The sequence below is a fragment of the Aptenodytes forsteri genome, unplaced genomic scaffold (genome assembly GCF_000699145.1).
Source record: "Aptenodytes forsteri isolate BGI_AS27 unplaced genomic scaffold, ASM69914v1 Scaffold75, whole genome shotgun sequence".
NCBI lineage: Eukaryota > Metazoa > Chordata > Aves > Sphenisciformes > Spheniscidae > Aptenodytes > Aptenodytes forsteri.
The window spans coordinates 1,307,669-1,320,862 of NW_008794171.1; the positions used below are offsets into that span (position 1 = coordinate 1,307,669).

General features: G+C 40.9%; 2 protein-coding genes across 2 annotated transcripts in view; one reads left to right on the forward strand and one right to left on the reverse strand.

Moving 5' to 3' along the window:
* The window catches only part of CEP57 (centrosomal protein 57), a 21,210-nt gene extending 8,494 nt beyond the window's left edge, over positions 1 to 12,716 (reverse strand). The window contains exons 1-6 of the mRNA XM_009282316.1: positions 12,660 to 12,716; positions 12,500 to 12,577; positions 6,851 to 7,007; positions 4,197 to 4,376; positions 3,753 to 3,874; positions 2,753 to 2,869 (exon numbers count right to left, since the gene is read on the reverse strand). Coding sequence (XP_009280591.1) covers positions 2,753 to 2,869; positions 3,753 to 3,874; positions 4,197 to 4,376; positions 6,851 to 7,007; positions 12,500 to 12,577; positions 12,660 to 12,716 — 711 coding nt within the window. The remainder of the gene's footprint in view (positions 1 to 2,752; positions 2,870 to 3,752; positions 3,875 to 4,196; positions 4,377 to 6,850; positions 7,008 to 12,499; positions 12,578 to 12,659) is intronic.
* A 39-nt stretch (positions 12,717 to 12,755) lies between these two features.
* FAM76B (family with sequence similarity 76 member B) overlaps positions 12,756 to 13,194 on the forward strand; it is a 14,410-nt gene continuing 13,971 nt past the window's right edge. The window contains exon 1 of the mRNA XM_009282328.2: positions 12,756 to 12,791. Within this exon, the coding sequence (XP_009280603.1) occupies positions 12,756 to 12,791 (36 nt within the window). The remainder of the gene's footprint in view (positions 12,792 to 13,194) is intronic.

Below are 13,194 nucleotides of genomic sequence, written 5' to 3' on the forward strand. Positions count from 1 at the left end.
TGACCCCTTAGGAAGCCTGTGCTGGAGCAGGCTCCTGGCAGGACCTGTGGACCCATGGAGAGAGGAACCCACGCTGGAGCAGGGTTGCTGGCAGGACTTGGGACCCCACGGGGGACCCATGCTGGAGCAGTTCGTGAAGAACTGCAGCTCGTGGAAAGGACCCCACGCTGGAGCAGGGGAAGAGTGTGAGGAGTCGTCCCCCTGAGGAGGAAGAAGTGGCAGAGACAACATGTGATGAACTGACTGCAACCCCCATTCCCCATCCCCCTGTGCCACTTAGGGGGAGGAGGTAGAGAAAATCGGGAGTGAAGTTAAGCCCGGGAAGAAGGGAGGGATGGGGAGAAGGTGTTTTAAGATTTGGTTTTATTTCTTATTATCCTACTCTGATTTGGTTGGTAATAAATTAAATTAGTTTTTCCCCACGTTGAGTCTGTTTTGCCCGTGACAGCAATTGGTAAGTGATCTCTCCTTGTCCTTATTTCGACCCATGAGCCTTTTGTTATGTTTTCTCTCCCCTGTCCAGCTGAGGAGGGGAGTGATAGAGCAGCTTTGGTGGGTGCCTGGCATTCAGCCAGGGTCAACCCACCACTCATCTACACATATGTTCAAATTCTGGCCATCTAGCCACACGCAAAACCAGAGACCAAACTGCACTTTTAGGGTACAACCCCATCCCCTAACTCCATCCTCAGACATAGACATGTTCAGACCCTCTCACAGTCAGCTATCTGCATCAGACTGCACTACGGGACTACACTTGCAATAAACATACACCAGAAAATGCTTTTGAGGCAAGTACTCCAATTACGAGTACTTCACATGAATGAGAGTCTCAGCATTTCCTTTTTACAACCAATATTAACATTGGCAAACTGCTTGAAGGTAATACTTATAGGACCAGGTAGTGGCTCTGCAGAGATTAAATGCCTCAGTAAGACCCACACACAACTTGTGCCCTGGCAGAGTGAAATCAGAGGCAGCTGAATCATTGCTCGCTCATGAGTAGTCATCTCACCACTTTCCATCCGTTTCAGCACACCATGTATGGAAATAGTCTTTCTTATCTATTTCTTACTTCAAATTAAACTTACAAATGCTCCCGTGGTCTTGCCACAACTAAAGCAGAGTTCAAAGAGGCAACAGATGCAACTGTTTTGAGCAAAGCGTGCAGTCACCCTTTCAGGACTATAAGGTAACACTTAGCACATGGATGCTCACACAGAAACAGCCCGCAAGCACAGAGGCAGACAGACCTGTCGATCAGAAAGCAGCTCATGACAGCATAATGATCACAAGAAAAATGACTTTTAGTCACCGCTAAATCCAGACCCCTCTCAGTTCCTAGAATCGATTCAAAATTGTGTGAATTTAACACCCAATTCCACTGAAACAGATTTAATTGTGACAGCTACTACTTCCTAAAGGTATCAAAGAATCGGAGACATCTAGGTTGATCCAGAAAAAAAAGAATACCTGTTAGGCTGAAATTATTTTCACTAGCCAGGCACAAAAAGACAAACCACCCAGCCCCACCAAACTCCAGCTGCTACCAGTCAAAGACTTGGTAAAAGCCCTTCAGAAAGGAATTCCAGTTGCTGAACGAGTTATTTAAACTCTGACCCTGGAGGAAACTACTGCTACTTTCAGTGAACAAGGCCGAGGAGACACTCATCTCTCTTTGCAAGCGTTTGGCCCAGGTAAACAACGCAGGCACTTGTAGTCCACAACTGCAGCTCACCACAATGAGATGTCAAGATCTTAAACCGCTTGTTACAGCTGCCTTGGGTCAGGGACTTCCAAGAATAGTTGTAGCATCTAAAGGTCCTGCAGCAGACCAACTAGCTAAAGATTTACTATCAAATACTGCTTTATGTACTCCTGGAAAAACACCATCTACTTCAGCACCTGGTAAGGGCTGGTGTGCAGGGTGGCAAGCCTACAATTTTGACAGAGTCCAGAGCTGTCCTCAATACCATGATCTAATCATGTACTATCTGCTCCTTTTGAGGGGGACGGGGGAGAAATTTGCAGATGGAAGCCTCTCCCTGGTTAAGCCCTCTGTAGTTCCCATGCTTGGGAGTCTTGCAGTCTCTCTACAGCAGCAGAAAGAGGTGGGATGTGGACCGGACTTCACAAGCCAGCACCACAGATGGTACACAGAAAGAATACGACCAAACACGGTCATGCTGAACTTTTAAAAGCTACCAAATCAAAAGGAATCCTGAAGAGGCAGACTGGTTCAAACCCACTGACAGCCAGCCAGCGCTAAAGGTCTAGCAATGCCAGGCTCCAGAATTCTGCACACAAAATAACTAATAATTGTGTTTCTTAAGGAGGAAGGCAAGTGGCTAAAAGAAAAAACGAACACATCAAACCCACACAAGTCAAGTCAAATCTGGGTCATAAGAGAATAGAACTGCTAGCACTCAGTAGCACGCAAGGCAACTCAGAAGCTGGGAGCTTAAGAACGCCCGCAATCCTGCATACCTATGCACCAGCTAATCACAAAAAAGGCACACCAACAGACACCGGTAAGGCTAAATGAAGTGTAGTGACTGAAAGCCTACCTGGCCACGTAGACTTCCAGCAATAACTGCAAGTTTTTACAACACTTCAGCTTTAAAAAGATGTTTAGTTGTTGTCTTTCTCTACAGCACAGTTTTGCTCAGCTCTATTATTGACATACAGCTATAAAGTGCTGATTACAATAAGCAAGATAAATCTGATATATTATCCAGTATAAATGACAGACCTCTGCTATGGACTGCATTGTAGTAAGTCTGCTGTACTCTTTTTCCAGCATATCCAGCTTTTCCAATTTAGACTGAACATGTGATTGATCAAGAAGCCGATCTCTCTCCAACGAACCCTTGAAGGGAGAAGTGAAAAGCAAAACAATTATAAGCACAATAAAACAAGACCATCTGTAGTAGGCCTTGTGCCTGCAGCACAAAGGAGGCCCATAAACAGTCCAAAGGAACTACTACTTCCTCCGTGCAACTTTAGATGGTGATACAATTAGGAAGCAACCGCGCCACTGGTCCATCAATGTTGGGAACCTCACACTCAGATTCAGATGAGAGAGAATTCTGCAGAGTCACTCCTCCCTCCAAACCCAACGTGGTAAAAAACCCTCATTACTCAGCTATTAGAGATAGCTTTCTTAATTTTTTTTCCTTCAGTAAATATTTAATAGACTGAAATAGGACAGCCACAGAGAACAATGAACAGAGAGCTCTAGGTGATCCATACGCCTATAAAACAGAAGTCAAGCTCATTTTAGATATAGGCCAAATCCCACAGTCACTGATGGTGGGAAATAGAAATTGTACTACTATTTCTACAGAATCAGTATTTCAGCCCCAATTTAGCAAAAGTAGTACTCGTAAGGAAAATCCCCAAAGATCTGAAGAGCATAAACACAAAAGGGAACTTTTTTCCAGTGGCACATGGTTATAACACTGAGGGATAAGGATGAGCTACTGCAGTAAGCCAATCACACAGAAGCGAACAAACCTTATTAATATCTGAGCCTGATACTGCCTTAGAGGCAGATGCACAAAGGCAGAAGATACCAGGGTCCTGGTAAGACTGAGAAATTTAAGTAGGGAAATTATCCACACCTAAGTATATAAGGGCCAGCTGAAATAGACATCCACACTTAAGGATATTAAAGTTACAGTAACTATGAAAAATCATGACATAGTTCATTATTTTTATAATTTAACCCTGAGATAATCTTGAGAACCCACCTGTTTCTCCAAGAGATGCGACTTCTCGTTTTCTGCATGCTGGATCATTTTTCTCATGTAGTCCAGCTGTTTCTCTAAAAGGCTACACCGAGACTCAGCAGCTGCCAGCTGAGAAGCCAGTTCTGAAGATAACAGAAGGCAAAAAAGTGGAATCATGCACTGCTTGTTCCGGGGATTTTTTTTTTATGTTTTCAGGACAGTTCCAAAACAAACAGGAAAAGGACCATCTAAAGAAACCCACTGATTAAGCCTAATGAACTTCTGTATGCATGCAAATCCCTAAACCAAAGTACACTTTTTAAAATTGTTTCTTCGTAACTCCATGTGTCACTGCAAAGTAAAAGATGCTGAACAAAGTAAATTAAAATAGTTTTATGCATTGATAAAACTCAAGTTTCATCCCCATCAGTGTTCTGTAGTATCTATATAAAGTTTGCAAACCACCTTGATTTTTCTTTGACACTTCAGTCTTGTCATGCTCTTTGTGTTGCATTTGTTCACTTAGTACTTTTTTATAGTCTGCCGTTTCTCTGCTGAGGTGTTTTACATTCTCCTCCGCCTGAAGCCGTTCCAACTCCAGTCGATGAATTTTTTCCTGGAGATTCTTCAGAGCAGAAAATATTGCTGTAATTGAACAAGTACCTTTTGTTAGATAGCATAAAGTCTTCACTTGAAGATAACATTGAACTTGAAACTTTTTGTAAAAGCATGTTATGTAAGTCAGTCAGAGTGTTCCTTACCATCAACCAGGACTCCTTCCAGGAATTAAGAGCTGCTTCCCTTTAAACCATAAGTGATTCTAAAACTAGTCTCAAATTAATAGATGCCCTTGGTACACACCTTCATCTGAAATATTTGGGAAAGATGCATCCATTTCCCAGAACAAGGCAGGTAAATGTTCTGTAGATTAAGTGCAAACAGTGCATCTTCTGACTCTTTATCAAAAGGAAATGAAAGGTCACAACTAGACAGTTAAAACAGCGGCAGTTCTCTGTATTATTATTCCTCTACAAGTGCATGCTAGCACAACAAATACACAAACACAACGCTCCTATGAATGGTCACAGAGCAGAATGAAGGTTAGCTATCAGAAGGGCTATAAAAGTCTTTATTTCTCTAAGTGGCAGCTCTTTCTTGATTCTTCTGTTTTTGCACTTGTGTTCTCCTCTTTCCCCCCCAATACATGCATCTCCTTTGTGCTGAACAACCTTCCCTCTTTCTGTTCCATTCCCTGCTTTAGCAATTACTCCACAAAACCTTTATATATTCATCACCACAAAAAGAAAAGCAGTTGTAATACAACTCGCATCACCTTGCAATTAGACCATCTGCTGGTAATCTGATGTATTACGTCTCTTAGCTGTATTGTTTAATTCTGCAAAGGGAACCACAACCATAAGCCCTTTCCCCTATACAGTCCTGTTAAAGTATAACACAGGAACATCTGTACAGACAGCTCATATAGCAGACTAATCTGCGAGGTCACATTAGCCCACTCCTTTGTGCTTAAATCCACTCTAGAAAAAGAATGCACCTTAATTACAGAATGCATGAGCACAAGAAAAGTTGGGACTGTGTATTTGTTTGAGCATCAAATTACAAAATTAAAAAAAAAAAACAATTATCAGAATGAGTTTTCCAGAGTAAAAACTCATCAAATCTTGAAACACGAAATAGCACATTAGAGTATCACATCAGTAAAAACGACCTGCTTCAAGGTACCTGTTAAGTAAATAAGAAGTGGGTGATAGCAGTCACAGTTAAGGGGAAAGTTATCGGCAACTTGGCCCTGTTTGCAAGATCAGAGTCACCAACTGTACCCTCTTCTCTATTACTGTTATCAGGATTCAGTTGAAATGCTCATAGCTGAAACTATAAACCCCTTTGTTACTATTATCCTTAGAGCTAAACTGAAATCTCTGTATATTTACAGTAATGACTAACAAACACAGCAATGAAGCAATTCAAGCAATGACTAGATAAAGATGAAACCCAACAGGATGCCAAGCATCATTCAGTCATCCTTATTAGAGTTTTAAAACCAACTACGTACACTAAGACACACACATATACAACACAAAGAACTTCAAACCAAAATAAGCAGAATTTACTATACTCAACTTCAGCATTTTTCAGTATGATTTTTTTTAAAAAATTGGAGGGTAGGAGGTGCGGTAAGGACCCTCAAGAACAATCAAATCTATTTTCCCATCTGAAGTTAATTCCCATATCTTTAACGTCACTAAAATATACACTCCAAAACATTTCTACATTTTTAAAAGCTATGCAAAAAGAGTAAGATATTGGATCATCTGCCTGTTGGATTTAATTTTCACATTTTTTTACTTAAACATTTTTTGAAAATAAAGACATTTCATAATTTTTAAAAAGAGATATAATTTATCAGATTGTCTCCCTCCACCTGTACTTATTTCAGAGTTGGCAGATTCCCTGCTTGAAAAAAGTTGCAAGTGAAAACTTGGAAGTCGAAAGTTTGTCACTAATGCAACATGCAACGCAATCTACAAAAACATGACTGCATCAGTAACTCATTAGGAAGCTCTTTCCTGCACATCCAATTTTTTATCTGTCACAAGGTTCCTTTAGTTTTGTGTCAACAGCACTCTCAAAACTGATGGCATTGAGCATATACTGCATTTTAAATAGCACTTCAAGAATTGAGATTTCATCTACTAGGTCATTAATGTAGAAGTCTCTAGTAATTCCGACATGAATTATGTTACTGGAACAGGGACTTGAGCGTATCATGCTGATTTTTTTTACTTAGTTTGAGTAATATTAGGATTCATCCTCAATCTTCTCACTTTCTCCCTATAAGGAAAAAATACGAAGTTTTTCATACCCTTAAGCCTCCATGCAACTCCAGTCTTAAAGGGAGTATTTTTACAATTGTCAGCTGTAAGATGACCTTTTTCCTTCAGAAAGAGAAGTGCAAAGGACCTACAGAACAGGTGACCTGCTCATCACTGGGAAGTGATAAAAGAATAAAAACACTGCAACCTTTGTAGATGTGGACATACAATGTTTCACCACATGATTTGGAAACAGCTAAGAAAACAACTTTGCTGAACTATTACCTCTGCTGTTGCTTTCAGGATACGGAATTACTGGTTTCTGTGAGGAGCGCAGCAAATCTGAATTAATAAATGGCTTGTATTTTGGATATTCTATAAATGAAGTTGCAGAAAGTCCATCTGTGGCTGATGCAGAGTTATGAGTTTTGTGTCGATCGCCCTGAAAACAAAACAAAGCTGTTATTCAGCACATTTGTTTCTCTGTCACAACAAAAAAGTAGAATCCAATTAGATGGTGTGGAGGAGTATTGCTGCAGGAGACTGTAATACCTCAAAAGCTGTATTTCCTTCCTTACAGCCTTAGGCTGTGTCATTTTTACATCCAGCTCCCCTCCACTAAAAACAGTGTCAGAAAGCAAATGTCTTTTCCATACTAGTTTCCAATTTCCACTTTTGTTTTCTACTTACTTATACTGTCTCTTGCTTACTGTTAGATGGTAATACACCAGCCAGTTGGAAAATAGCTGCCGCCTTAATTACTGATTATACTTACTGCACATGAGATACTGTACTAAGGTGGCCAAGCCTGATAAAGCACACCCAGGACCACAGTTCTACATGCACTCATCTAACATAATAACTCACTGACTGTAGATGGGGCAGAGGACATGCCCTTTCTTCACGCTCCCAGCTGCACAGTCCCAACCCCTCTTTTCCACGGGCTTCAATTCATCTTTCCTACCGTTCCATGAATAGATTGCACCTCACCAGCAGAAACACCTAGGTGACTTTATGCTATGCCTGATTAGTGGTATCAGCACAAGAAAAGCAGCAGCAGATCACAGCCAGGAAGGTACCTCTGCCTGTGAGCAGCAACATGTTGCTTGAGACTGTTCTCAAAAACATGGCCAGAGAGACCACGGATTTCCCAGCAGTCTACATCAACTTTCCAAACATTTGCTGTGTTTTGGATGTTGCAATGCCCAGAAGGGACCACCTAGCTGTGAACACGCTATGCAGTCGGGATACCGTTAAACCATGTGCTTTCTAACAAGATTCTTCTAAGCAAAAGGGTCACGGCACTTAGTATATGCTGTGTTTACAGTTTTGACTCAAAAACCGGCTACCTGGCCTAAGCTTTCTGATTTGTGTATGAATTAAATAATATGAATGCTTATTTTTAACGTGCAAAAGTAATTTCTCTCAACCCACACTAAACGTTTCAGTAACAGAATTTGAAGGTAACCTAAGAGAGAAGTGGGCTGCAGGCAGATGCAATGTTCCTACAGCTTTCCACAGAGCATTTACTTCACTAATATGTCAACTGAGCAATTGCTGATCTTGGCAGGGTTTTTTTTAAGCTTTTGCAAATACCAGTTATTGGGAGCATATTGTGACCTAAATTATAATACAGGAAGTATTTATGCAAGTATCTCATAGCAAATTAGACAACAGCCCAAAACGCATTATGAGGAAGAAAAATAATACAGGGAAAAAATTAAGAAAATTTGTAAGTTATTTAAAGCCTATACACAGCTAATTTCCTCTTATAAAGGAAATTATAAGATTCATTGTGGACAAGAAAATTAGAAACCTAAGTACTCTGAATGTATCAATCAGTGTTTCTAAGCACAGTTTTATGAATGCTTTGCAGTTTGTGTTTATAACATTTTCCTACACAACATAATTGCTTTTCTTGGAATAACTGCATTTGCACAAGAACTTTTGCTACCACAGAAAGCCAATTAAAACACTAATCCCTAATTAAGAATATATTAATAAGAATATTTTGAACAGGTTTTTAGAATATATTAATAAAAATATTTTGAACAGGTTTTTGTATGCATGCATATACACTGTTTCATGCTCAGCAGCCATACTGGTCTAACTAGAATGTGCAAATTTAAAATGGAATGAAAGCCTGCTAGGTGCTAACATGAAGACTGTCCTGGTTTCGGCTGGGATAGAGTTAATTTTCTTCCGAGTAGAGGCTGGAGGTGCACAAGAAGCTGGGAGGGGGCACAGCCAAACTGGCCAAAGGGACATTCCATACCATGGGACGTCATGCTCAGTACATAAACTGGGGAAAGCTGGCCGGGAGGGGGCCGCTGCTCGGGGCCTGGCTGGGCATCGGTCGGCGGGTGGTGAGCAATTGCATTGTGCATCACTTGCTTTGTATATTCTATTATTATTATTGTTGTTATTATTATTATTTTATTCTATTTCAATTATTAAACTGTTCTTATCTCAGCTCATGAGTTTTCTCACTTTTACTCTTCCGATTCTCTCCCCCATCCCACCGGGGCAGGGGGAGAGTGAGCAAGCGGCTGTGTGGTGCTCCGTTGCCAGCTGAAGTTAAACCACGACAAAGACCTAAACCTCACTCCTGCAAAAATACTATCAGTGTTATGTTGAATTGATGAACACAGAATAGTAAGCCCAAATGATGAAGTAAAAATGAACAGGGCAAAACACAGTAGTTTATGCAGCAGGCAATACAGTAACAGCAGCAACATAAACCTCAGCAACCCAAACGACAGTAACTATTGATTCAAATATCAATATACTATCTGCTATTGATTCAAATCAAAGGTGTCCCATGAAACAGTCAAAAGAAAAGGGGAATTGATTTGAAATCAAAGTAGGACTGCCAGCATCACAAGTTTCTTAGATGTCGTTGTTTCACCTGTAAAATCTTGTCTGTGAATTAAAAATAACTACATAAAAAACCCAAACTACAGGAGGTTTTTTTGTTTGTTTTTACTGGCATAAGTAACATCTTTCTAGCCAACAGCAGACTAACTGAAAGAAAAAGCTAGCATACTCAAACACTTGAACACCAAGTTACACAAAGCAAAACAAATATAGGCTTTTGACTAGTTGCATGTCTTCTAAATTTCACCTGGATGCAGGGTACAGGCACTAATTTGAATAGGGTAAGTCAGTACAGATATCTGTTTGATAAATACTGAAAAAACTGTGCTGAAATATCATCTATTATACAGGCAGTCGTTCTTTGCTTCAGTCTAAATAATCACTTGCTACCAGGTATATTTTCCTCATATGTTTAAGCAAAAGACTGGTTTATAGTCTGTTTCACAAACAGCGACTTCTAAATAACCTGAGTGAAAAATGTGAGAAAGTTTATGGAACAGCACCAAGGAATTTCCCATCACAAATCTCAGACTCAAATACCCCACCAATTCTCTGCTCTTCGCCTCGATTTCTCTCAAGTCCTTAAAAATTATTTAAGTCTGTTTCTGCTCTTGGAAATTCTCAAGGGGAGCATCATGTTGCGATGCTCAGGAAAATCCTGAAACATAAAAAATACATATGAAAATCAGGGAACTCTGTATATTTGTTCTGAATCTCAGCTAGGCCGCATTTGCTAACTACATCTTCTCCCCTCATTCTGGGCACTCCCTACAGTCTTTCCTTCCTTAAGCCACACTAAAGCCTCATGGTAGTAAACGAAGAAGCTTAGCAGTCCCACAAGACGCTAAGCACACCAGCATTACGCAACGGTAGCGAGCTGCACGCATTTAACCTTCACAGATCTGAGGACATTACCTTCCAAAATCCATTGCTGCTACCACTGCATATCACCTGCCTACTCAAGCATGCAAAAGGGAACATTAAAAACACAGAGCAGCGACAGCTTAACACACCAGCAGCATGCAGTGACCTCCTGAAGCTCCCAAAGACTAAACACGGAGGGGGGGGGAACATAATCATACATAAAGTTTTAAAATAAGACTCAGCAGCTCGGGGCAGAGGTACACTTTTCAAACCAAGCAACTTGTGTAGATGGTAAAAACAACCCACCATAACATCGTCACTTCTCTGTTGCAGTAAAGAAATACGGCATACAATGGAAAACTTTCCAGAAGGCTATTAATCTCAGTGGTACACCAAACGTTTTCAGTAAGAAAAAAGAAAAGAAGCCCTATGTTTTTCTCATTATCATACAGAATTTGGCTAGATCCCTGGACAGTAGAAATAGCAATGATTTATAAACAAACTGTAGAACCAGAGAGGCAGAAAAATGCAGAAAATCTCTCAGGCAACAACTGCAGCAAAAAAGCACGAAGGCACCAAGTCAGTGCCTTTGGTACTAGCACTTTGGCACTGGGAAAAGGGACTAAATTAGAGTGGGTGTATTGCAGGTTCTTATTTAGGTGCTCAGAATAGGAAAAAAAAAAAAAAAACCAAAACACAGCCCAAAAAAAAAAAAAAAAAAAAAAAAAAAAAAAAAAAACCACAGATCACTTTCTCTTTATGTTGTATCACGTGCATTGTAAATTAAACTAAACTAGAAAGGCACTCTGTAGCTTCCAAATCAATGTACCTTTTGTGAACACTATGATCTTAACATACGCTTACTGGAATTGCTAAAAGAATCAGTCGAGAGAACAACGCAAAACAACCCAGCTTATTTTCTATTTATCTTAGGCTTCCAAATTCCTCAATTTTCTGGGAACACAAATATTTTAAAAGTCTTAAATCACAGTATACACTGTCATTTATTCCTATGGCTGGTAGACTTTTTGCTGCCTATGTAACATCGAAACACCCTCATACGCATCAAGGCATAGAGATGACATTATGTGTCCTACAGTAACTATCTTTCAAAAAATTACCAAAGTATTCTTGATATCTGTATTCTGAACAAATTATGCTTTACATAGATTTGGAAAAAAAAATTGAAGCTTGGTAATGCTTTAAATGACACCCAGTAAACCTCACGCTCGGTTAACAAAAAAAAAAAGCTGAAATAGGGGAGAATTATCTAGAAACTGGGGAAAAAAATAGAATAACCAGGTATTGATTTCACTGAGCATAAAATATCCACGTACCCAGTTATTGAAACTTTCAAAATAGCCATTTTGGAGGGACAATCTATTAGCAGCCTGCTCTCGTCCCTCAGTACTGCATTACTGGGAGAGTGGGGAAGGAAGAACATCCCCTAGCACCCAGAGGCCAACCTAAGCGCTGCATGTGCCTGCCTGATACAGAACTGAGTCAGGGGTGCTGTAAATTTAAATAACATCTGTAGTTAAAAGCAGACATTAAAAAGTTAACTTAGTCAAGCCATTACATCAAATGGGGGAAAAAAAAAACGTTGGCACAATACAGTAGTTTTTGGTTAAGTTTCTGCTGTAGTGTGCCAGATGCATTAAAAGCAACTATTTTCAAAGTTCAGAAAGTGTAAAGTTTGCTTTTTTCCTTTTTTTCAACACATACAAAAAGCCTTCAGTGGGCAGCTTTTTTCCTAAAAGTTTTGTTTTACTAACCAAATTAATTAAACAGCCCACATCCATCTACTTAAGACTAAAACTAGTCTTCTGACATCCTTCTCTATGCACGCTAGAAAAAATGCCAGTCAGGAAGGATGTAGGAGTCCTCAAATCACCCCGTCACCACTCTTGCTGGAGCAGGTGTACATATGGTGCCACACTGCAGAGGAGGAGGAGACATACAACAGAGAACACCGAGCTGGGCACTCACCAGGCAGCTACTGAGACCCCAAACCAGGAATCCTCACGAGACATATCTCACACACCGTCATTCTGCAACCTTTTCGCCATCTCTACGCCTCCAAAGTATTACATAAGACATGGCCACTTACAAAGAAAAAAAGCAACCAAAAAAACCCACTTGACTTCAGAGAGCTACAAACATCAAGCCAAAATGTCAAACAAGAAACCCAACTGGAAACTTCTGCTTCAGGTGACGATCTGGCGGAGGCAGGCAGCCTCCATCCACCCAGCTCAGCACAGCCCGCTGCGCCTGCTCCAGCCAAGCCGCCGCTTCTTCATTTCATCTGTCCCGAGTAGCGACACGGGTCCCGTCGCTCCTCTACGCTCCGCACCTTGAGGGGAAGGTGGACGAGGAAACTCCAGTCCCCCGCGTGCAACCGCCTACGCATTACCTCCCAGTCAGCCAGGTGCTCACGCACACGCCACGGATGCGGGTATATGCCGCAGTTACACTGACGTTTAAGGTAAGGATTTCATCTCACAAACGGAAAGGAGCAGACGCTAAAGCCGTTACCCGCTCTCCAGTGGGAAGCGGCAGCTTGCTGCGCTAGCCTAACTGACCTGCGACTGCACAGTCAAACGTTTAACCGTGCCTCTTCTGGCCTTGCAACAGGCGTTTTCAAAGTCGTGACCCCAAATTATTCCTGAAAATAAACCGAATTACAACATTTTATTCCCATTCGCTTACAAATACGCTCTGCAGACACTGGCACGGGGACAGCAAGAGGGCTGCTTTAAATAGCAGAGTGTCTTTCTCCTTTGCCGTCGCTTTTTTTATAAAAAATGGGCTTTAATACGCATATATCGCATTTAAAAGACAAGACAGCTTTCACCGTCCACGCTGCTCCCGGCACGCCGGCGGCGGGC